Source organism: Coturnix japonica, chromosome 1 (assembly GCF_054131305.1).
Source record: "Coturnix japonica strain WE chromosome 1, WE-NBRP24, whole genome shotgun sequence".
Classification (NCBI taxonomy): Eukaryota; Metazoa; Chordata; class Aves; order Galliformes; family Phasianidae; genus Coturnix; species Coturnix japonica.
Genome location: NC_140663.1, coordinates 54,370,883 through 54,388,325, shown reverse-complemented (window position 1 = coordinate 54,388,325; position 17,443 = coordinate 54,370,883). Strand labels below are relative to the sequence as shown.

Genomic DNA, 17,443 nt, shown 5'->3' with positions numbered 1-17,443 from the left:
AGGGACAAACATCCCGCGGGCGGAGACGGAGGGGAGGGCAGGGCAGGGCAGGCCGGCTGGGGGAGGCGGGGCGCCGCGCGGCCGTGAGGGGACGCGGGGGGGAGGGAGAGGAGGAGGCGAGCGAGCTGGTCGCGGCGCTGACGGGCAGGTGAGGGGCCCCGCTGGGCAATGGGGGCCGCGGGAGGGGACGGCGCCGCTCGGCGGCCGCTGGGGGGAGCCAGGAGCGGGGCGGGGCCTGCGGGAGCCGGTAGCTGCGGGCGGCCGCCGGGCTGGGCAGGGGCTGCGGCGGGGCCTGGTGGCCGGCGGGAGCCGCTCAGGTGGGTCCGGTTCCCTCCCCGGGGGCTGCGGGGCGGCAGGGCCGGGGGAAAGGCTGGGGGGGCGGATGAGGGGTGCGGGGCCTCGCCGCTCCGTGGGCCTCGAGCGCGCTGTCACCGCCCGGGGCTGTGCTGTGCTGTGCCGTGCTGGGTTGGGCTGTGCCGTGCCGTGCTGTGCTGTGCTGTGTCGTGCTGTGTTGGGCGGCGGCAGCAGCACCCCCGGGCCCGGCTGCCCCCGCTGCCCGGTCGGATGGGAGTGGGGCGCGTCCCGCCGGGTGGTGCTCAGGGAGGGGGGTGGTTGTGGGGCGGCCGTGGGGCTCCGCTTCTCTTCCTTGCGATCGTGATCCGCCCCTACTTGGTCAGCGTGCCCTCGCCAAGCGTCCGCCTTCATTGTCTCGGTGCCATCAGCAAGGTAATGGTGCCGGCCGCCTTTCTGCCCCGAGCAAAGCGAGCTGTGATTTCCGCCCCACCTCTGGGCATGCCGCGTTCATCCCACGGAACCTACTACAGCGCCGAGTGTCAGTTGACATCATGCTTTGTTTCTGCATCTGCAGCCATCCTGAAGCGCGTGTCGGGAGCTGCTGGCTTTCCACATCTGTCTCGTTCCTGACGTGAACCTTAAACCTCAGCAATGAAGGCGCACAATGCCTTTTGCTTGGGGTTTAACGTGCGAGTTGGAAGCCCGTGTTGTGGTTCGTGGTGATGGGGTGTGAAATGTTCTGGGTAAAACCCTGATGGAAATGGGGAGGTTTAAGAGACGGGAAAGCAGAAAGAAATGTCTGCGGAGCTAAGGGAGAAGCAGGAGCGTAAAAGATGAGAGAATAAAGGCAGATTCCTAGAAATAGAATGGGTGAGGAGAACAGTGTTTTACATCTTATTGAAGCTTGTTCCAGGGCAGGGGGGGCATGTGAAGGTAGGTGGGGTGATTGTCACTGAATAATAAATACATTGCCTCCAAACCAACAGGTTGTAACTGGAAAAAGTTGTCCAGTTTGGCTGCAGGGTTCTGATTGTATTAAGATGGCCAACCCAGTTTGGATGTCTGAACAGTAACCTCCACCATCTGCCTGCCCTCCTTTTCTCCCAGAGGGTACTGCATCGACAGCAGGAACATATATCTTCTCCTGAGCTCCTGCAGCCCACAACCTGACACTGTGAAGGTTTTGGTATCTTGTGTTCAAGGCCGATAAAGCTGAGATTTGTGCCCCAGTTCAGGGTCGCATATGAGTCAGCACCCTTCAAACAAGATTAGAAGAGAAAAATTGTCACCTTGTCTTGTGCTGTTGTGAGAGGAGTTGGTAAAGCAATAATCATTTTTTATCGATAATGAGGTTTTGGGATTAAACCACTAATTATTAAGTAAGTGAGATCGCTGTCCTGAATATATTTCAGTCCTGGAAACTGAACTTCAGTACTTCAGCACAGAACAGCAGTTCCCTGAATAGTCAGGTTTCTGATTTCACTCCATCACCCAGAAATACAGAATTGTCTGAGTCCATCAAGCTGTAAGGGGAGGGAGCTGCAGCTAGAAACAGGTCTGGATCTGCTGGCTAAAACATGAGTTTGTCATAATATTTGGTATAGTTTGAACTTTTCCACATTGCCCAGCAAACCAATGTAACTGTAATGAAATCACTCTTAAGGCTGTTAGCGGTTTTTCCTGTTTGGCTTTGTGTTATCTGGATGATAACACTTTTTGTCCCCTCACCCTTCCCCGTTATCAAACTATTTTGAATGTGTTCTCCAAAATGCATCTCTTGCGTTGTTTGCTACGTTGGCAAAGCCCTTTGGAAACTGCTAATAGGTCTACAAGGTCTGGCTCTACCCTACTGTACTTACCTGGTCTACGAGGTTGGGCTCTTACCCTACTGTCAGAGCACTCAGGTGAGGAGCACCTGGTTCAAGAAAGGGGATGTTTGCTACTTCAGTGAAGGAGCACACCGCATCAGGCGCAGTGATGTTACCTGTGGTGAGCTGAGGCTGTCTGCCTGAGCAGATTCATTAGTGTTTCTATGTACTTCTGGGCTTCTGAAGCACCTTTATCACTCTTAGGGTTGTGTATCTTCCTGATTGTGCTACTGGGAAGTGGGTTGTTGGTCACATGCTGCCTGGGGGAAAGGGAGAAACAGCCCTATACTAAGCACACGGTATTTATGTACTGCACTCTAAAAGTCAGGCTACAAAGTCTTCAGCCATTCACTGACAGCCAACTGATGTCTGCAGGTCTTCAACCTTCTGTGTAATTTAAAGAGCAATAGTTATTTTAATGGGAGCTGTTCTGTCACTACCAAATTTAGGTGCATGTTGTGATTTCTGCTGCTTTTATTTGCGTCTTTTTTTATAAAGGAAAAAAACACCACGTGCCAAATGTTGGTTCGGTCTTGTGTTTGCTTTCCATTTAGAGGAGTCAGCTCCCATTCATTGCCCAACGCAAACCCTGATGTGCCCACCAAGCCCATGTGTATGTATGTGGAAGGGACCCTTGGGTCCCGCCTACCTCTGGTAAACCCAAATGGTTGATGATTTGAGGGTGCAGTTAAGGATGATTCACGATGTTTCCGTGTGCCTGCCACCTTGTAACAAAGTCAGTGATATAAAGGAATGAAACTGTGGTGGTGAATGTATACCCCTTCGTGCCTTTATTATATCCAGTAATTATTGGAATTATAAGAAACAAAACCTGATGTCAGTTGAAACCTCTTTTGCAAACAAGCTGCTATGGAGCAGAGCGTGTTTTGTCATTCTACTCCTATCTTGCCTGGGGAGCAAGTAGATCTCGTGCAAGGAATTTTATGCTTGAGAGAGGCATAAGTATCCTAGGAAGCTGGTGAGTAGTTCTGGTTCATGTTAAATCTGTTACATCTTCTAAGAATGCAGGAGAAGAATGGGAAACAGAACGAAATCTATAAAGGACAGATAATGAGAATGCTTCTGTGTTGTGTGGTGGTTTAAAGTGCATGCATACCACTAATGCTCACTTTCCAAATTTGGAAAGCTTGGAACAGGAGCGTCAATTTCTGTTTAGAAATAAAACCCTTCTTTAATAAATGGCTGTTGAGATTTTTCCTTAGAATGCCAGGGTCAGAGTTCATGGATGCCTGCTTTTAATATGACACAGCTTCCAAAATGTCACATCCACATTCTCAGTGACTTTTGAGGTTTTTTTCTTTCAGGAAGACTTCTCTGTCTACAGAGAGGTGGGGGATAAAGCATCCATCTTATGTCTATTGGGACAGAACAAGGGCAGTGTTACCTTCAGTCAGCTTGACAGGTGTTCAAGTTGGTAAACTTAACAAATAACTATAAACAGGCATGGACATAAACAGATGTTGGTGCTTTGACATCCACTATCTAGGAATGAGAGTCAAACATAACATGAACAGTTACTTTTTTGGTCTTCTTTCTGTCTTAGTTTCATTAATTGCTTTTGCTTTCTTGCCGTTCAGGCCATGAGGATAAAGATTATTTTATATGGATAAACAAGTCTGAATTCCATGGGTTCATTGCTGTGTATTCAGCATTGAGTGGCTTGAAAACAATTTCCAAGATAAACTTTCTTCTGCCCTTTTTCTGTGTAGCAGTCACTAATTTGCCTTGAAAACTGGCGAGCTTTTTAACCTCCCAAAGCTAAAAGTCAAATGTAGCAGATAGATAAAACTAATACCTTCCAGGCCTGCAAGTCAAACAAGATGACAGATACTCCACATTCTTTATAAAAAAGTCATTTCAACCCTGGCATTTGTACAAGAAAGTCCAGGTCCCTCTGCATAATCCAGTCAGTCTTGATTAACTATTAGGATATGAATTACGAAAAACGAATACCCCTGTAAATGAAGCTCAATGTTTCTGCTACGCTGCAGTATCAGGTGAAGATTTCTCTTGTAAAGACTGATTTTGTTGCTGCTGTAGAGCTGATGTTCAAAGCTCTTCTAATGCAGATATGGATCGGTGCTACTGGGCAGTTCATTCTTCTGGACTAAGCGTATGACTGCTGGTTGACACAGGAGGCATCACTGTGCTTTAAGATGGCTTTTTCTATTATTAATTCTTTAAACACCTACAGCTTATAATTCTTCCTCATAATCACAGGGAAGGCTTCTTGTATTGACAGAGAAGACTGAAGGTTTTTAAAACCAATTTGCAAAGCCAGAATGGTCAGTGCGTTCAGGTCACAGTTTGACACTGTTCCCTGTGGTTTTAACTGTCCCGTAAGGTAAAGAGATGGTTTAGCTGTGAGTAAATTTAGAATCGTAGCAGAGGAAGAAAATAAATAGTGTTATTTTGGACTTTGGGAAGATAAGAAGCTGCACTTCTGAGACTCCTAGCAAAATGTTAGTGTGTGGCTCGGAACATTGAAGAACTGTAGCTTTTCTGCTTATGCTGCTATATGAAAGAAGTCTTCCATGTAATTCTGCTTGCATTACTGGAAAGAAGTTAGAACTTTCATCTTGCTGATTGAAGACAAGAAGCGACGTTTCTGTCACTTGTTTCACTTTGCTATTTCCAGGATGAAAGATGGTTTTCCTAGAGTGAATTGTCTTAATATCTGCGTCTGCTGCCGGATTCCTAACAGCACTAAAATGAAAAGGCCAGTGATGAATACAGCTGGAAAACAATCCCGAAGGAGCAGTAAAAATGATTTATCTCGCCGCGTGACTTTTTCCCTTCAACTGTGACAGGCTTCTGTGTCGGTGAAAATACTGAAACTGGCTTCGTGACTGTGTGCTTCTTGCGTGTCCTTAAGCACTTACTAGGTGATACTTCTGCATACAGCCTTATTGTGTTCTTAGCGTCGTTTAAACTTAATGCTTTCAGAGGGGAAAGTGCTTTAACGAAATGGAATAAAACGTGTAATCTTTTGTTTTTGAGTTAAAACTTACTGAAAGCTGTTGAAGTGAATGAGTGTTGGCAGTGATTTATTGAGGTGAGTTTCTAGCAGATGAGTTAAGTGTTTTGATTTGGGTTAATTCTCGTGAGAATCCTTGTGAACACAAGCTCTCAGTTGAATAGAATTTACGTAGTGTCTCGGCAATGTCTAATTGTTTTGAGTTCTCAATGGATGCCACAGCAGCATTTTTAGCATTTTGGTGTTTAAACCACTGAGATTAGTCTGAAATAGCTTTTCTCTTCGGAAAAAAAGTGTTTTTCTTCTAGACTGGAGCACAGCTTCTTGGTTATTGAAGTTACTCCGCTGAAACACTGCAGACTTTGTTGAGTAGTTTATACTTCTGTGCTGTTTTGCATGTGGTTGACATAGAAAAAACTTCCTATCTGAAACTAGACTCACAGAATGGTTTGAGTTGGAAGGGACCTTTAAGATCATCCAGTTCCAATCCTCCTGCTATAGGCAGGGACATCTCCTTCTAGACCAGGTTGCTCAAAGCCCCATCCAGCCTGACTGTGAATGTTTCCAGTGAGGGGACATCCACAGCCTCTCTGGGCAACCAGTACCAGTGCCTCACCACTCTCACTGTAAATAATTTCTTCTTGATATCTGGTCTAAATCTACCCTCTTCCAGTTTAAAGCCATTTCCCCTTGTCCTGTCGCTACTTGCCCTTATAAAAGTTCCTTCCCCAGCTTTCCTTTAGGCCCCCTTCAGGTACTGTAAGGCTGCTATAAAGTCCCCTTGAAGCCTTCTCCAGGCTGAAAAGCCCCTGCTCTCTTCAGCCTGCCCTCATAGGAGAGGTGCTTCAGCCCTGTGATGACCTTTATGGCCCTCCTCTGGACATGTTCCAACAGCTCCATGTCCTGCCTGTGTGGGGGGCCCCAGAACTGGACACAGTACTCCAGATAGGGTCTCATGAATGCAGAGCAGAAGGGCAGAATCACCTCCCTTGACCTGCTGGTCACACTTCTCTTGATGCAAGACAGGGTACAATTGGCCTGGGCTGCAAGTGCACACTGCCAGCTCCTGTTGAATCTTTTATCAAATAATACTCCCAGATCCTCCTCAGAGCTGTTTTTAAGCCATTCTCTGTGCAACCTGCATCTGTGCTTGGGATTGCCTTGACCCAGGTGCAGGACCTTGCACTTGGCCTTGTTGAACATGGACCCACCTCTCAAGCCTGTCCTTGTCCCTCTGGATGGCATCTCTTCCCTTGAGGGAGTCAATTGCACTGTTCAGCTTGGTGTTATCTGCAGAATTGCTGAGGGTGCACTCCATCCCACTGCCCATGTCATCTACGATGATGTTAAATAACACCAGTCCCAACAGTGATCTTTGAGGAGTGCCACTCATCATTGGTCTCCACTTGGACACTGAGCTGCTGACTGCAACTCTCTGTGTGTGACCATCCAGCTAATTACTTATCTAGCAAATGGTCCATCCATCAAATCCAAATGTGCCCTCAGCCATAGGAGCTGGAAGAACTGATTGAGTGATTGCTAGTATCTCTTAAACCAAACTTCCTAGCAGAAGATGAGGCTGGATTAAAGCTGGCGTGAAAGAAAATATGTTAGGATATATACAATGTCTTTGTATGCTACTTGGTTGCCTTTTGTCTCATGGGGAGAGGTCAGTGCAGGAATGTTTCAGTCTAGTTCTAGTCTTGATTTTAGTTGAGCTCAACTGTGATTTTGGAATGTTTGTAATGGAAAAAAATGAGTTAAAAACAAAAGAAGAGAGAGAACAGAGTAGTGCAGTAGCTCAGTAACAAGAGTGGATTTCATCCTTGTCTCTTTATCCTCTGATAGCTACTCACTGTGTGTGGTCTCAGCCCAGTGTTTCTATACTAAGAAGGTACCAGCTAGTGGACGTACAGAACAGCAAAATGTAACAGTGCAAAAATAAGGAATTTTACTGCATATCCATATATAGAGGGGAGGGGTACTGCAACGTGATGTCATACTGCGCTGTTTCTGGAGAAGTCCCTGCTGTTGGGATGGTAGTATTTAGTGGAATTACTCCGTGCTGATAAACGAGAAACATATTTTGACTGAAAACTTTAACCTGAGTAAAGACTTAAGTCATGTTTAGGCAAAAAGCAAGAGTCTGCAACTAGTTTTCAGTGCAGGTACACAGACGATTTAGAAACTATGTCCTACAAAAGCTAGTAGTACCTAAAAAAATACTGCTGAATGCAACAAGTGGTCTTCAAATTTTGATTAAATCTCTTTTACTTAGAAGAGCAACTGGCCAAGGATAAAGGGTGAGTCAGAAGTAGGAAAAGAAGTAATTCAACATGACCATTAACGTTATATCTTGAAAACTGATGAGTATTCTTTTCACTCTCTCTTTATTGCTGATTATGAATGGGAATTGGAAAATGCTAGAGAAATATAGTGGTGGTAGAACATGCTTTTATTCTAATACAGGACAAAATATTTTGGGTTTAACTAGATTGCTAATATGTTATTTTTCTTGATACAGATGTGGTCCTGGACATTGTGAGCATGTGACTTCAAAGATGGACAACTGGATCTGTTATAAATTCTGATTGGCCTTAAGCTGATTTACAAGCACTGAAGAGCTTCACAGGATTTCTCTCATTCCTGATTTATGCCTGTCTAATTGCCTCACACCACCAGCTTAATCATGTATGGAAGTGCTCGGTCAGTTGGCAAGGCTGAGCCAAGCAACCAGAGCCCAGGGCGTTCACCGAGGCTGCCACGGTCACCACGCTTGGGCCACCGTCGAACCAACAGCACTGGAGGCAGTTCTGGCAGTAGTACTGGGGGTGGCAGTGGGAAAACCCTTTCTATGGAAAATATCCAATCCTTAAATGCTGCCTATGCTACGTCTGGCCCTATGTATCTGAGTGACCATGAGAACGTCGGTGCAGACACCCCAAAAAGCACCATGACTTTGGGCCGGTCTGGGGGGCGGCTGCCTTACGGTGTTAGGATGACTGCAATGGGTAGCAGCCCTAACATTGCCAGTAGTGGAGTTGCCAGTGATACCATCGCGTTTGGAGAGCACCATCTCCCTCCAGTGAGTATGGCATCCACTGTGCCTCACTCACTTCGCCAGGCCAGGGATAACACAATCATGGATCTGCAGACGCAACTCAAAGAAGTACTGAGGGAAAATGATCTGCTTCGCAAGGATGTGGAGGTGAAAGAAAGCAAGCTGAGTTCTTCCATGAACAGCATCAAGACCTTCTGGAGTCCTGAGCTAAAAAAAGAAAGAGCTCTGAGGAAAGATGAAGCTTCGAAAATCACCATTTGGAAGGAACAGTATAGAGTTTTGCAAGAAGAAAACCAGGTTTGTTATCTGTTTTACTATTGTGCTAGTGCAGTAGTGTGATTAAGTGAGTTTAATAAGCTTGCGTATCACACTTAGTTAAATTATTTTAGTCCTTTTCCTGGGTAATTGGTATAAATAAGAAGTTTTCGTCTTGCAGGAGTTTTAAGTGTTTCTTATCAGACTTGTAAGCTTCCTCTTAGGTGTGTGTTTTTCCTTATGGCTTTTTTTCTGTTCTTTTGTTTATTTTCTGTGACTGTTGTTTACCACTCCATTCCAATTCACAACTCTTTTATGCTGCTCATGATCATGATTTGCGTAGTGCTTAACTCCAGAAGCATTCTCTTGAGAAGTAGAATGTAATAACTGCTGACCCCAAATACAACTGGACTGCTGCTGGTTGTTGATAGATTGCCAGTAAAACAAAGTTCACACGGCACTGGCCTTAGTTTAGAGCTCTAGTTAAATCATCCAGACCTGCAACTTTCACAAACATGTAGCCAAGAACACAGTTTCCATGTAAGTAGTTCTGTCTAATACCTAATTCCCATTCAATGCCCAGTCAGGGGCTGAGCAGGGGTTGCTTCCCTCTGTCCAACTCCTCCCTGTTTTATTGTCCAGCATAACACCATGTTGTACGCAACATCCCTTGGACCACTTTAGGTCTGCTAACCTGGATCTGTGTTCTCTCAGCTTCTTGTGCATCCCCAGCCTTCTTGCTGGCAGGGCAGCTCAGGGAGCTTGTAAGTCACTGACTTAGTGTAAACACTGCTCAGTTACAAGTAAAGCATGGGCGTAACATCACTTTTTTTTTTTTCATCCTTAATTCAAAACACAGCATCGTACCAGCTACTATGAGGAAAATTAACTCTATCCAAGTCCAAACCAAGACACTGGTACAGTGCTAGTGTAACAAAAACACAAAATGCCATTCACTCAGCGTTTGGCGCTGTTTATTTTTCTGCAGAAGGTGAGTATTTAAATTGCTGAGTTCTCTTCTTGTGCTTTTTAAGTTCTGTTTTCATACCGAAGGGAAGGAGAATGTTTTCAAATGTCAAAATTGGCAAAAATATTGTCACATCTGAGGATGCTGTGGAACTCTGGGAGCAGAAATACAATGAATGTGTGGTTTAGAATGGAGTAAGTGGTTACTGAATATGTATAGATTTGAGAACAGTGATTTCTCTATCTGAGAGTTTTTTTGTGTGTCTTTCCTTTATCCCCTAATTAAACATTTACAGATATTTCCAGGCTGCTGTTTTCTAGGCAATCACTATAATTACCACCACACTGGTAGAATTGTATAACTTCAGCCCAAAAAAAGAAGGGTGCAATTTAAAAGTAAAAGGGTATTATTGCAATGAGTGGTAAAAACTAAGAATGTTAATTAATAGATTACGGATAGCTAACAGTGTGTCCTAATTAAACCTTGAATTCATTATGTCTTCTATAGCCTGTTGGAATTGGTCACTTCAGTCTTTATAATGAAGATCAGTTTAATAGGATTTGCAGTAATCAAACAGACTTTTCTGTTTAGACACTGAACAAGGGACTTCTCTGATCTGTTGGTGGACCTGAAATATCTTCATTACCCTCCTCCTCCCCTTTTCTAAAATGAGTTTAATATATTCCTACTACATTGTCTTTCAGCATACTTGTAGGAACTGGTATTTCAGATCTCAATACCGGTATTTCAGCACAGTCACTTTAATAAAAGCCTTCTGGCATGGGCAAGACTTGTGCTGTAGATTAAGTTTAGCTAAAGCCAAATGCACTGTTTAAAATTGACTAGATTCATGGAGCCAAGGTGCTGGCTGACTCATCCCATTATCTGACAGTCATTTCAACCTCTTTCCTGTGATCTTGGCTCTTTATTTCTCTTTGCATGCTTGATTGTCCATGATTGGATTTGTTTGTTTTATTATTCTTGTCACCTCAACTTTGGCTGAATTGTCTCTAAGTTCTGGAAGTTGATAAAAACACATGAAAACCTGAGCTCTGGTTGATCACTACCTCAGTCTCCTGTGTAACGTGCTTTGGTGTCCTTGAGTTTTTTTACCTATGCCTTGGGAATGTGTGCAAATAGATGTTGATTATTGGAGTATTGCATGCTGATTTCCAAACAGTTTTCCAAGATGAATAAAGAAAAGATCTCCTTTTGGAGGAAAAAACAAACAAACACCAAAACAAAGCCAAAAAGGAAAAGTAGAGAGTACACTATGTGCCCTGGTGCAGTTACATTTATTTTGGTGCAAATAGTTATCAGGGGTATCTTAGATATAATATTGAAAATGTAGTGCACGTGCATCTAGGAGTAAATAGCTCTTGCTTGAGTTGGGAAGGCTTTTAGCCTTGCTCAGCAGTGATGCAGTAATACAGCTGTGATGCAGTACAGCTGTATTCATCAGCTACTCTGAGCAAATATTAACAGCTGTGGAGTGTAACATTAACGGAATTTTTCTTCATCCTTTGATAGTTTGTTGCTGAAGTGCCAGAAAATCCTTTCTTTTGGTAAATGGGGAATGTCCTCCTCATCTGATTTTGAAAAGCTCAGAACTTATAGTGGAAAGTATTCCTATTGTTAATATAGAGCCATGGAAAAATGGAGTAGTTTGCAGTGTGGTGTGGATTAGTTATCCAGTTACACTTAGCAAGAGGGCAGAAGCAGAGTGCAGATGATTCCTCAAAGATTAACAAGTGCATGCAAGAGGAACTGATGGAATCAATAAACAGGAGCTTGGTTTTGGCACAGAGTTCTTCTCCTTAGCATGCTTTAGTAAGAAGTACATTTCTCTGACTGGAATAGAAGATTTTCCTGCTTTTGGTGTGAATAGGGTTTAAAGTTTACCTGAAAATATCATCTTTAGTAGCCAGAAGAATGAAGGGAACATGGTGAGTATGTTTGGCTGATAGTTTTGTTAAAAACTGGACTGTGATGGACTGCATGGAGCTAGAGAGAAAAAAGGAACTCCTGTCAGTTGAAACTTTGCTTATGCCAAGCTGATTGTCCCTAAAAATAATGAGTGCAATGCAAGCTGGATATCTGCCTGATATCTGTCTGATCTGGGTTTGAAATCTGAATGATGTTTTGGCTGGAATAGTGTGGTACCGCTGAAAACATCTTTCTACTTTGATGTACTTTTGTGGCCTCTTTGTGGTTAGAGGTTTTGAATGTCTGAGTAGGGGCTGAGTTTAACCAAGAAAATATTTCTGAAAAGTATTTCACCTTACTTGGGGTAAGTGCTTGAAGAATGTTCTGCTTTATTGTGATGGAAGAGTGTGGCTGGTGTCCTCCGGCAGTTCATCAGCACTCTGCTCCAGACCCCTGTGATTATGTACTCATAGTCAGAAGTAATTTTCATTTCTCAGCAGCGTGGAATGAGCATTTCACTTATTATAATGTAGTTGTCTGTGTGTTAGCCTCTTAAATGTGTTGGGTGCTGCTGCTGTGAGACTGGAAGAACTCCTAACGAGTGTAATCTTCCTGGATATCATATTAGTTCTTCCATCTCCACTGATTTCTGCTTTAATTTTTTATATATTTTTTTATGTATTTATATATATATTTATATTTTATGTGTATATATATATATATATATATATTTAAGTGGATTGTCCTAATACTTTATTATTCTAATAGTGTTACTACTCTTGAGTTGGTTATAAGCTAGACTTTCTCCCCTTTAGTGGATCTCTATTTGTATCATATGCAATTCCATAGCCATTGCTAAAATTCATTATCTGTATCCTACATTGTTACACATCGATGCTTCTTTTTCTATTGCAGATCTGTCAGTTCTCTAGAGCACTGCCAGCTTTAAGGCTTGCTCTGTCTTTCTCTGGTTGAAGCATGACATAATAACTTACTTCTTTAAGAGTAACTCAAGCTCTCCTCAGGAGATAGCTTTAGTATTCTGAGGCATTTATCAAGCTGCAGCACTGAGTAGTGACTTCAGAAATTGACATGCTCTCTCCCAGGAGATGGACCTTCTGTGTTCTGCCTCTTTGCAATTCTGTAAGGAAAGAAAATAAGACTTCTGCTGCTTATCAAAGCTCCTTCATGCTCCTTTTCTCTTGGCTTCTTCTTGAGGTAGAATCACTCTTGAGTTGCTTTCAGCTGTAGCATAAGCTGAACAGTTGGTCCCTGTTTGATCCATTAAGCAGACAAGGGGAACGCTACCAACTTAAAAGAAGCTTTTATTAAACTGGGTTGCATCTCTGGTAATGGTGAGTTTCTTAGTAGTTTCACTGCACTTTTTGCTACTGAGCTGGGAGAGTGATTCCTTTATGTTCCACGTAGCAAACTGTTCTGCTCTTTGCTTTGAAATTCTTTATCTGCTGTGTAACGAGGCTGTTCAGACATTGCTCCCTAACTAGATTTCCAGCATGTTATTCCACTGTTCAGTATGTATGGTTCTGAATTACTGAATTTAGGAGCCATTGTCTTTTCTTGGTATTATGTCATTTCTGGTATTTGAGTTGTTCGTTCTTTCCCAAGGCGGTCTTTCTAAGACGTGCACGGTGTAACTTGAAACTGTGCAAGGCTCTGGTTTAGAGCAGATCAATCTTCCTACTAGTCACTTGTTGAGCAGTGGAACAGTAGGAGTAGGAGTAGATCTGTGCTTTTGCCGCATTACATATATTTCATTTTAGTAGAGGTCTTGCACTGCTGTTACAGCTTCCTAATACTAACTCTAATATTCTTGTGTGTCTGTTTTTTACTATGTGGTGTTGATTTAAGTAGAAAGGAGAGAAATGCTTCTAATGGAACTGCTAGTCCATGGCAAAAAGAGTTTTAGTGCTACTAAGAATACAGAGGCCAGTCTTCATGTATGCTCTGAAATGCCACTTTAGCCTCAGCAAGCAAGAGGGGTAGAAGAGGAGAAGCTCCAGTGTTCAGGGTGTTTCAGTGTACGTTGTGTCAGTATATACTTGTGTTTAGTGAACACAAGAACATTTCAGTGTTTTGGGTAGTAGTGGTCACTGATTATTTGAGCTTCCTTACAGAAATCAGTCTGCAGTGTCACGTCGACAGATATGCTTAGCTGTTCTGGATTACACATTTTTTCCTATGTGGATAATGCTTTGTAGTTTTTCTGTATCATTTTTGTCGTAATCCAATAAAGGGAGAAATTCTACTAACTGTGGAGGGCTGTAACTGTATCACAGTGGGTTCTTTTGTTTATTGTTGTTTGCTTCCCCCAGAAGATAATAAGTACTATACTTTGAAAAGGAAGTCCTTGGCAAAACTTTTCGTGACCCACGAGATCCATATAATGATATTTTTACACAGAATTTACAGCTTTGCACTGGGTCCTCTCAGAAAGATCCTAGTCTGGGAGAGAAGTAAAAAGAGAGAAAATAATGGAGTTCAAGTGTTCAGTCTTTGTCAGTGCTTTACAAGTATAGCAGTTTACTCTCAACTCCCCTTTTCTAAAAAGGTGCTTTGTTAATGCCTGTTGCTGTATATTTCTTCCCTAGTTTTTTTTCTCCTGGCATTTAAGGAGGGAATGTGGGATGGTGGTAGGAGGCCCAGTCCTACCTTCTGTAACACAGTATGTTGAGCCTTATGTACTCTTAAGTACACGTGTTCAAAGCCTTATGTATACGTGTTCAAAGGAGGGCAACAAAGCTGGTGAGGGGTGTGGAGCACAGGCCATATGAGGAGAGGCTGAGGGAGCTGGGAATGTTCAGCCTAGAGAAGAGGAGGCTCAGGGGAGACCTTATAGCTCGCTATAACTTCCTAAAGGGAGGTTGTAGTGAGCTGGGGTTTGGCCTCTTCTCTTATGTCATTAGTGATAGGACCAGAGGGAATGGTTTCAAGCTACGGCAGGGGAGATTCAAGCTGGACATTAGGAAGTATTACTTCTCAGAAAGGGTGGTCAGGCACTGGAAGGTGGTGCCCAGGGAGGTGGTGGAGTCACCGACCCTGGGGGTATTCAAGGAAAGACTGGATGTTGTGTTGAGAGACATGGTTCAGTGGGAGCTATTGGTAATAGGTGAATAGTTGGACTGGATGATCTTTTAGGTCTTTTCCAACCTTGGTGATTCTATGATTCTCTTTTCCCCTGGAAGAGTCTTGATTGATGGATTGCTTTGGTTTTCTTTTTTTTAGTAGAACCATGCCCCAAATATCAGATGCTTATTTTTGACTGGAGAGCAGGAAAAGCTTTTAAAACAAATATTCATGTTATATCATATTGTCTTCAAAGACCTGTATTGACAAGAGTTGTCATCTCGGGTTTAGCAAGACCTGATATAGAAGGTGACCATGACCCATGGTAAATATATGAGTGATTATGGATTATATTTTTATATTAAAACTTCACAAGGGTTTTCCATTATGATAGCCTCATGTTTTCCTCCTGCTTCAGTGACACTGGATGTTGCTGTAGTATGTGAAGGATGCTGCACATGTAGAAGAAAATGCATGTTTGTACTGCTTGTTTGTTTGATGGGTATTGTGCAGCTACTGAGTTGCTGTAATGGACATTAGGGGAAGAAGCGTTCAAAATCAGTTTTGTCTTAAGAATCCATGAGCAGATGAATTTGTCTGCAAAATGTAATGAAAAGTTTCACAGAGGCATCTAACATCACATACCTTGATAAGTACATACTTCTCACTGTGGAAAAAGAAAGCATATATATAATAAATAATGACACGTGCATGATGCACAAAAAAATTTTACAGATATATACATTAGATTTTCCACAGTATAACTGGATAGCAGTTCTCAGATCAACAGAAGCAAAACTTGAATCAGCATAAGTAACTCAAGAATACAGGAGCTTTTCTCATTAGTGAGACAAGATAGCCATGCAGCCTGTTCCAGCATGGAGTCCCACAGCTGTAAGCCTTCATGAGGTCTATTCGTATGGATGTATATTTTTTTTTTATTTATTTTTTTTTTTTAGAAATTGAAACATGTAATGCTAAACATTTGATTTGCTGAAGGATTTGGAGGATTGTACCAAGCTCTTAAGCTTTTACTAGCAGTGTTAGAAATGTCAAAAGCAGCAGAGCTAAGAAATTCCAACCTGTCTGGAAAATCTTTATTGTAGATGGTCCCAGGTTTTGGTAGCCATTGCATGGCTTGGATCTGGTCTAAGGAGGCAGTAGATTGATGACAAAAAAAGCAGTCTTTAAGAATGATCATATTTCTGCAGCCTGGGCTAGAACCTTTCACTGAGCTATTCCACAAGGAATCCCTCAGTTTACATTAAGACTTAACTACTGATTTGCATTCTGCTTCAACTGAAAATGTATACTTAAAATTCCTAAAAGTGATTTTTTGCTTGTGTGGGAGGAGTTTCAGCATTTGTTGAATGAGAGGAACTCATTGAGGATAGCATGAGGATAGCAGAAGCTTTAAGCTGAGGATGAGAACTTTTTGGTGAAATGATGAATCCCAGAAGTCTCCTAGAAAAAGGAGTTGGACACAAATAAAAACAGCCTAATAGTGAAAGCTTTTAATTAGGTCATTGTTAGGAAATGCTGTGCCCTGGGCTGGAATCCTAGGAATTAACTGGCTTATCTCTTTTGTATGAATAAATGTGGAGAATATGATTGTTTGAAGATTTATTATTTGACCCTGTTTAGTTTAAGAGTACTAATAACTTTGTTGTGCGCTTACTAGATACAGCACAGTAATAGATTGGAACATAGTGTCTAGGTTTTGGTGCTTATACTCATACTACTGCTTAGTTACCCTGATAATGAAGGAGAGAAGAATTCTGGGATAGAGCATTGGTAAAAATCAAGAAAATTCTTTATATCAACCAAATATGGCAGTCTTTGTGTGTTTTACATTAGTATAACAAAGGTACATTCATTTATGGAGTCTCTCATTTGTGCATTGGAATTAATTGATATATTTACTTCTGGGAATTAATGGTTAATCCAGAGTAACTGTATGTAGTAACTGTATGGATGAAAGTGATGCCTCCTATTTATTTCTGTGGAATTGACAATGGATACGAGAAACACAGTAACAATATCTCATAGAGCAATTTCTCAGCTGCAAATCACTGTTACTCAACATTGTCACCACCATCAGCTATGCGTTTTCTTCAGCAGTGAACAAGAGACTGCATGCTGTGCTCATAAATAAATAAAGAGAAAAAATCCTCACCAGCAGAGGTGGCCTGCTGTCACCCCTGCTGAAAATGTACCACCCACCACCTCACTGTGCTCATATCCAATGCTTGGTCTCCATGTACATTCAGCAAGCATCAATGAATGTCAGTTGGTGCTGTTTCCTCATGGAGGACTTCAGTTCCACAGCTCTGCTTCATACGTACTTCCATGTCAGTCTCCATTCTGTCAGGCTGCCCCTCTGCTGCTATCTGTCACACGGCAACAACGTGTAATGGAATACTGGTGGGAAGTTTCAACCTCTACTGCCATACCACCAACATCCACCTCTAACGTTGTGGCATTACTTTCAAAGCAGCCCTCATACAAATGGGAGCCCACGAGGTTTTATCAGGACAGGGGGATTTCCCAGTTTTTTAGCCCGTGGATCAGCTGAGTAAAATCAAATGATCGTTATGCTTTTATTTGGAGGACGATTTTAAGGTTTCCTCCTTCAGGTGGTATCTGATGGGTCAGGTTTGTCAATATGGTTTTCAGTCTGTTAATGTGTAACCATTTTAATAGATCTGTAAGCCTAGTTACTCAAAGGAGGGATCATTCTAAGGAAGCGTAGGTATACTTTCATACTGGAAAGTAAATAGTGTGTTATTTATGCGCAGTCAACACCATTTCTTATGAGAGAAGAGAAATGAAGCACTCAACCATTTGATGATCCTCTCTGCAGAGAGTATTTGGACCTGTTCCCCTCATTCACCACATGGAAGGATTCAAAAAACAGAATTCTCCTCAGAGCTGTATTGTGAAAAAAAAAAAAAAAAAAAAAAAAAAAAAAAAAAAAAAACCTTTGCAAT

The 17,443-nt window shown here is 42.5% G+C and overlaps 1 protein-coding gene across 21 annotated transcripts in view; it reads left to right on the top strand.

Annotated features, from left to right (window-relative positions):
* The first annotated feature begins 103 nt into the window (after positions 1–103).
* ERC1 (ELKS/RAB6-interacting/CAST family member 1) overlaps positions 104–17,443 on the top strand; it is a 273,756-nt gene continuing 256,416 nt past the window's right edge. For 15 of the 21 annotated variants that reach the window (XR_014936211.1, XR_014936209.1, XR_014936216.1 and 12 more), the window contains exons 1-2: positions 104–148; positions 7,685–8,518. Coding sequence is in view for 13 of the 21 variants with exons in the window: in XM_085521054.1 (XP_085377180.1) it covers positions 7,850–8,518 (669 nt within the window). In the remaining 8 variants the exon portion in view is untranslated. Of the gene's footprint in view, positions 318–7,684; positions 8,519–17,443 lie in introns of all 21 variants that reach the window. The other 6 variants (XM_085521050.1, XM_015865503.3, XM_015865484.3 and 3 more) reach the window with 2 other exon arrangements.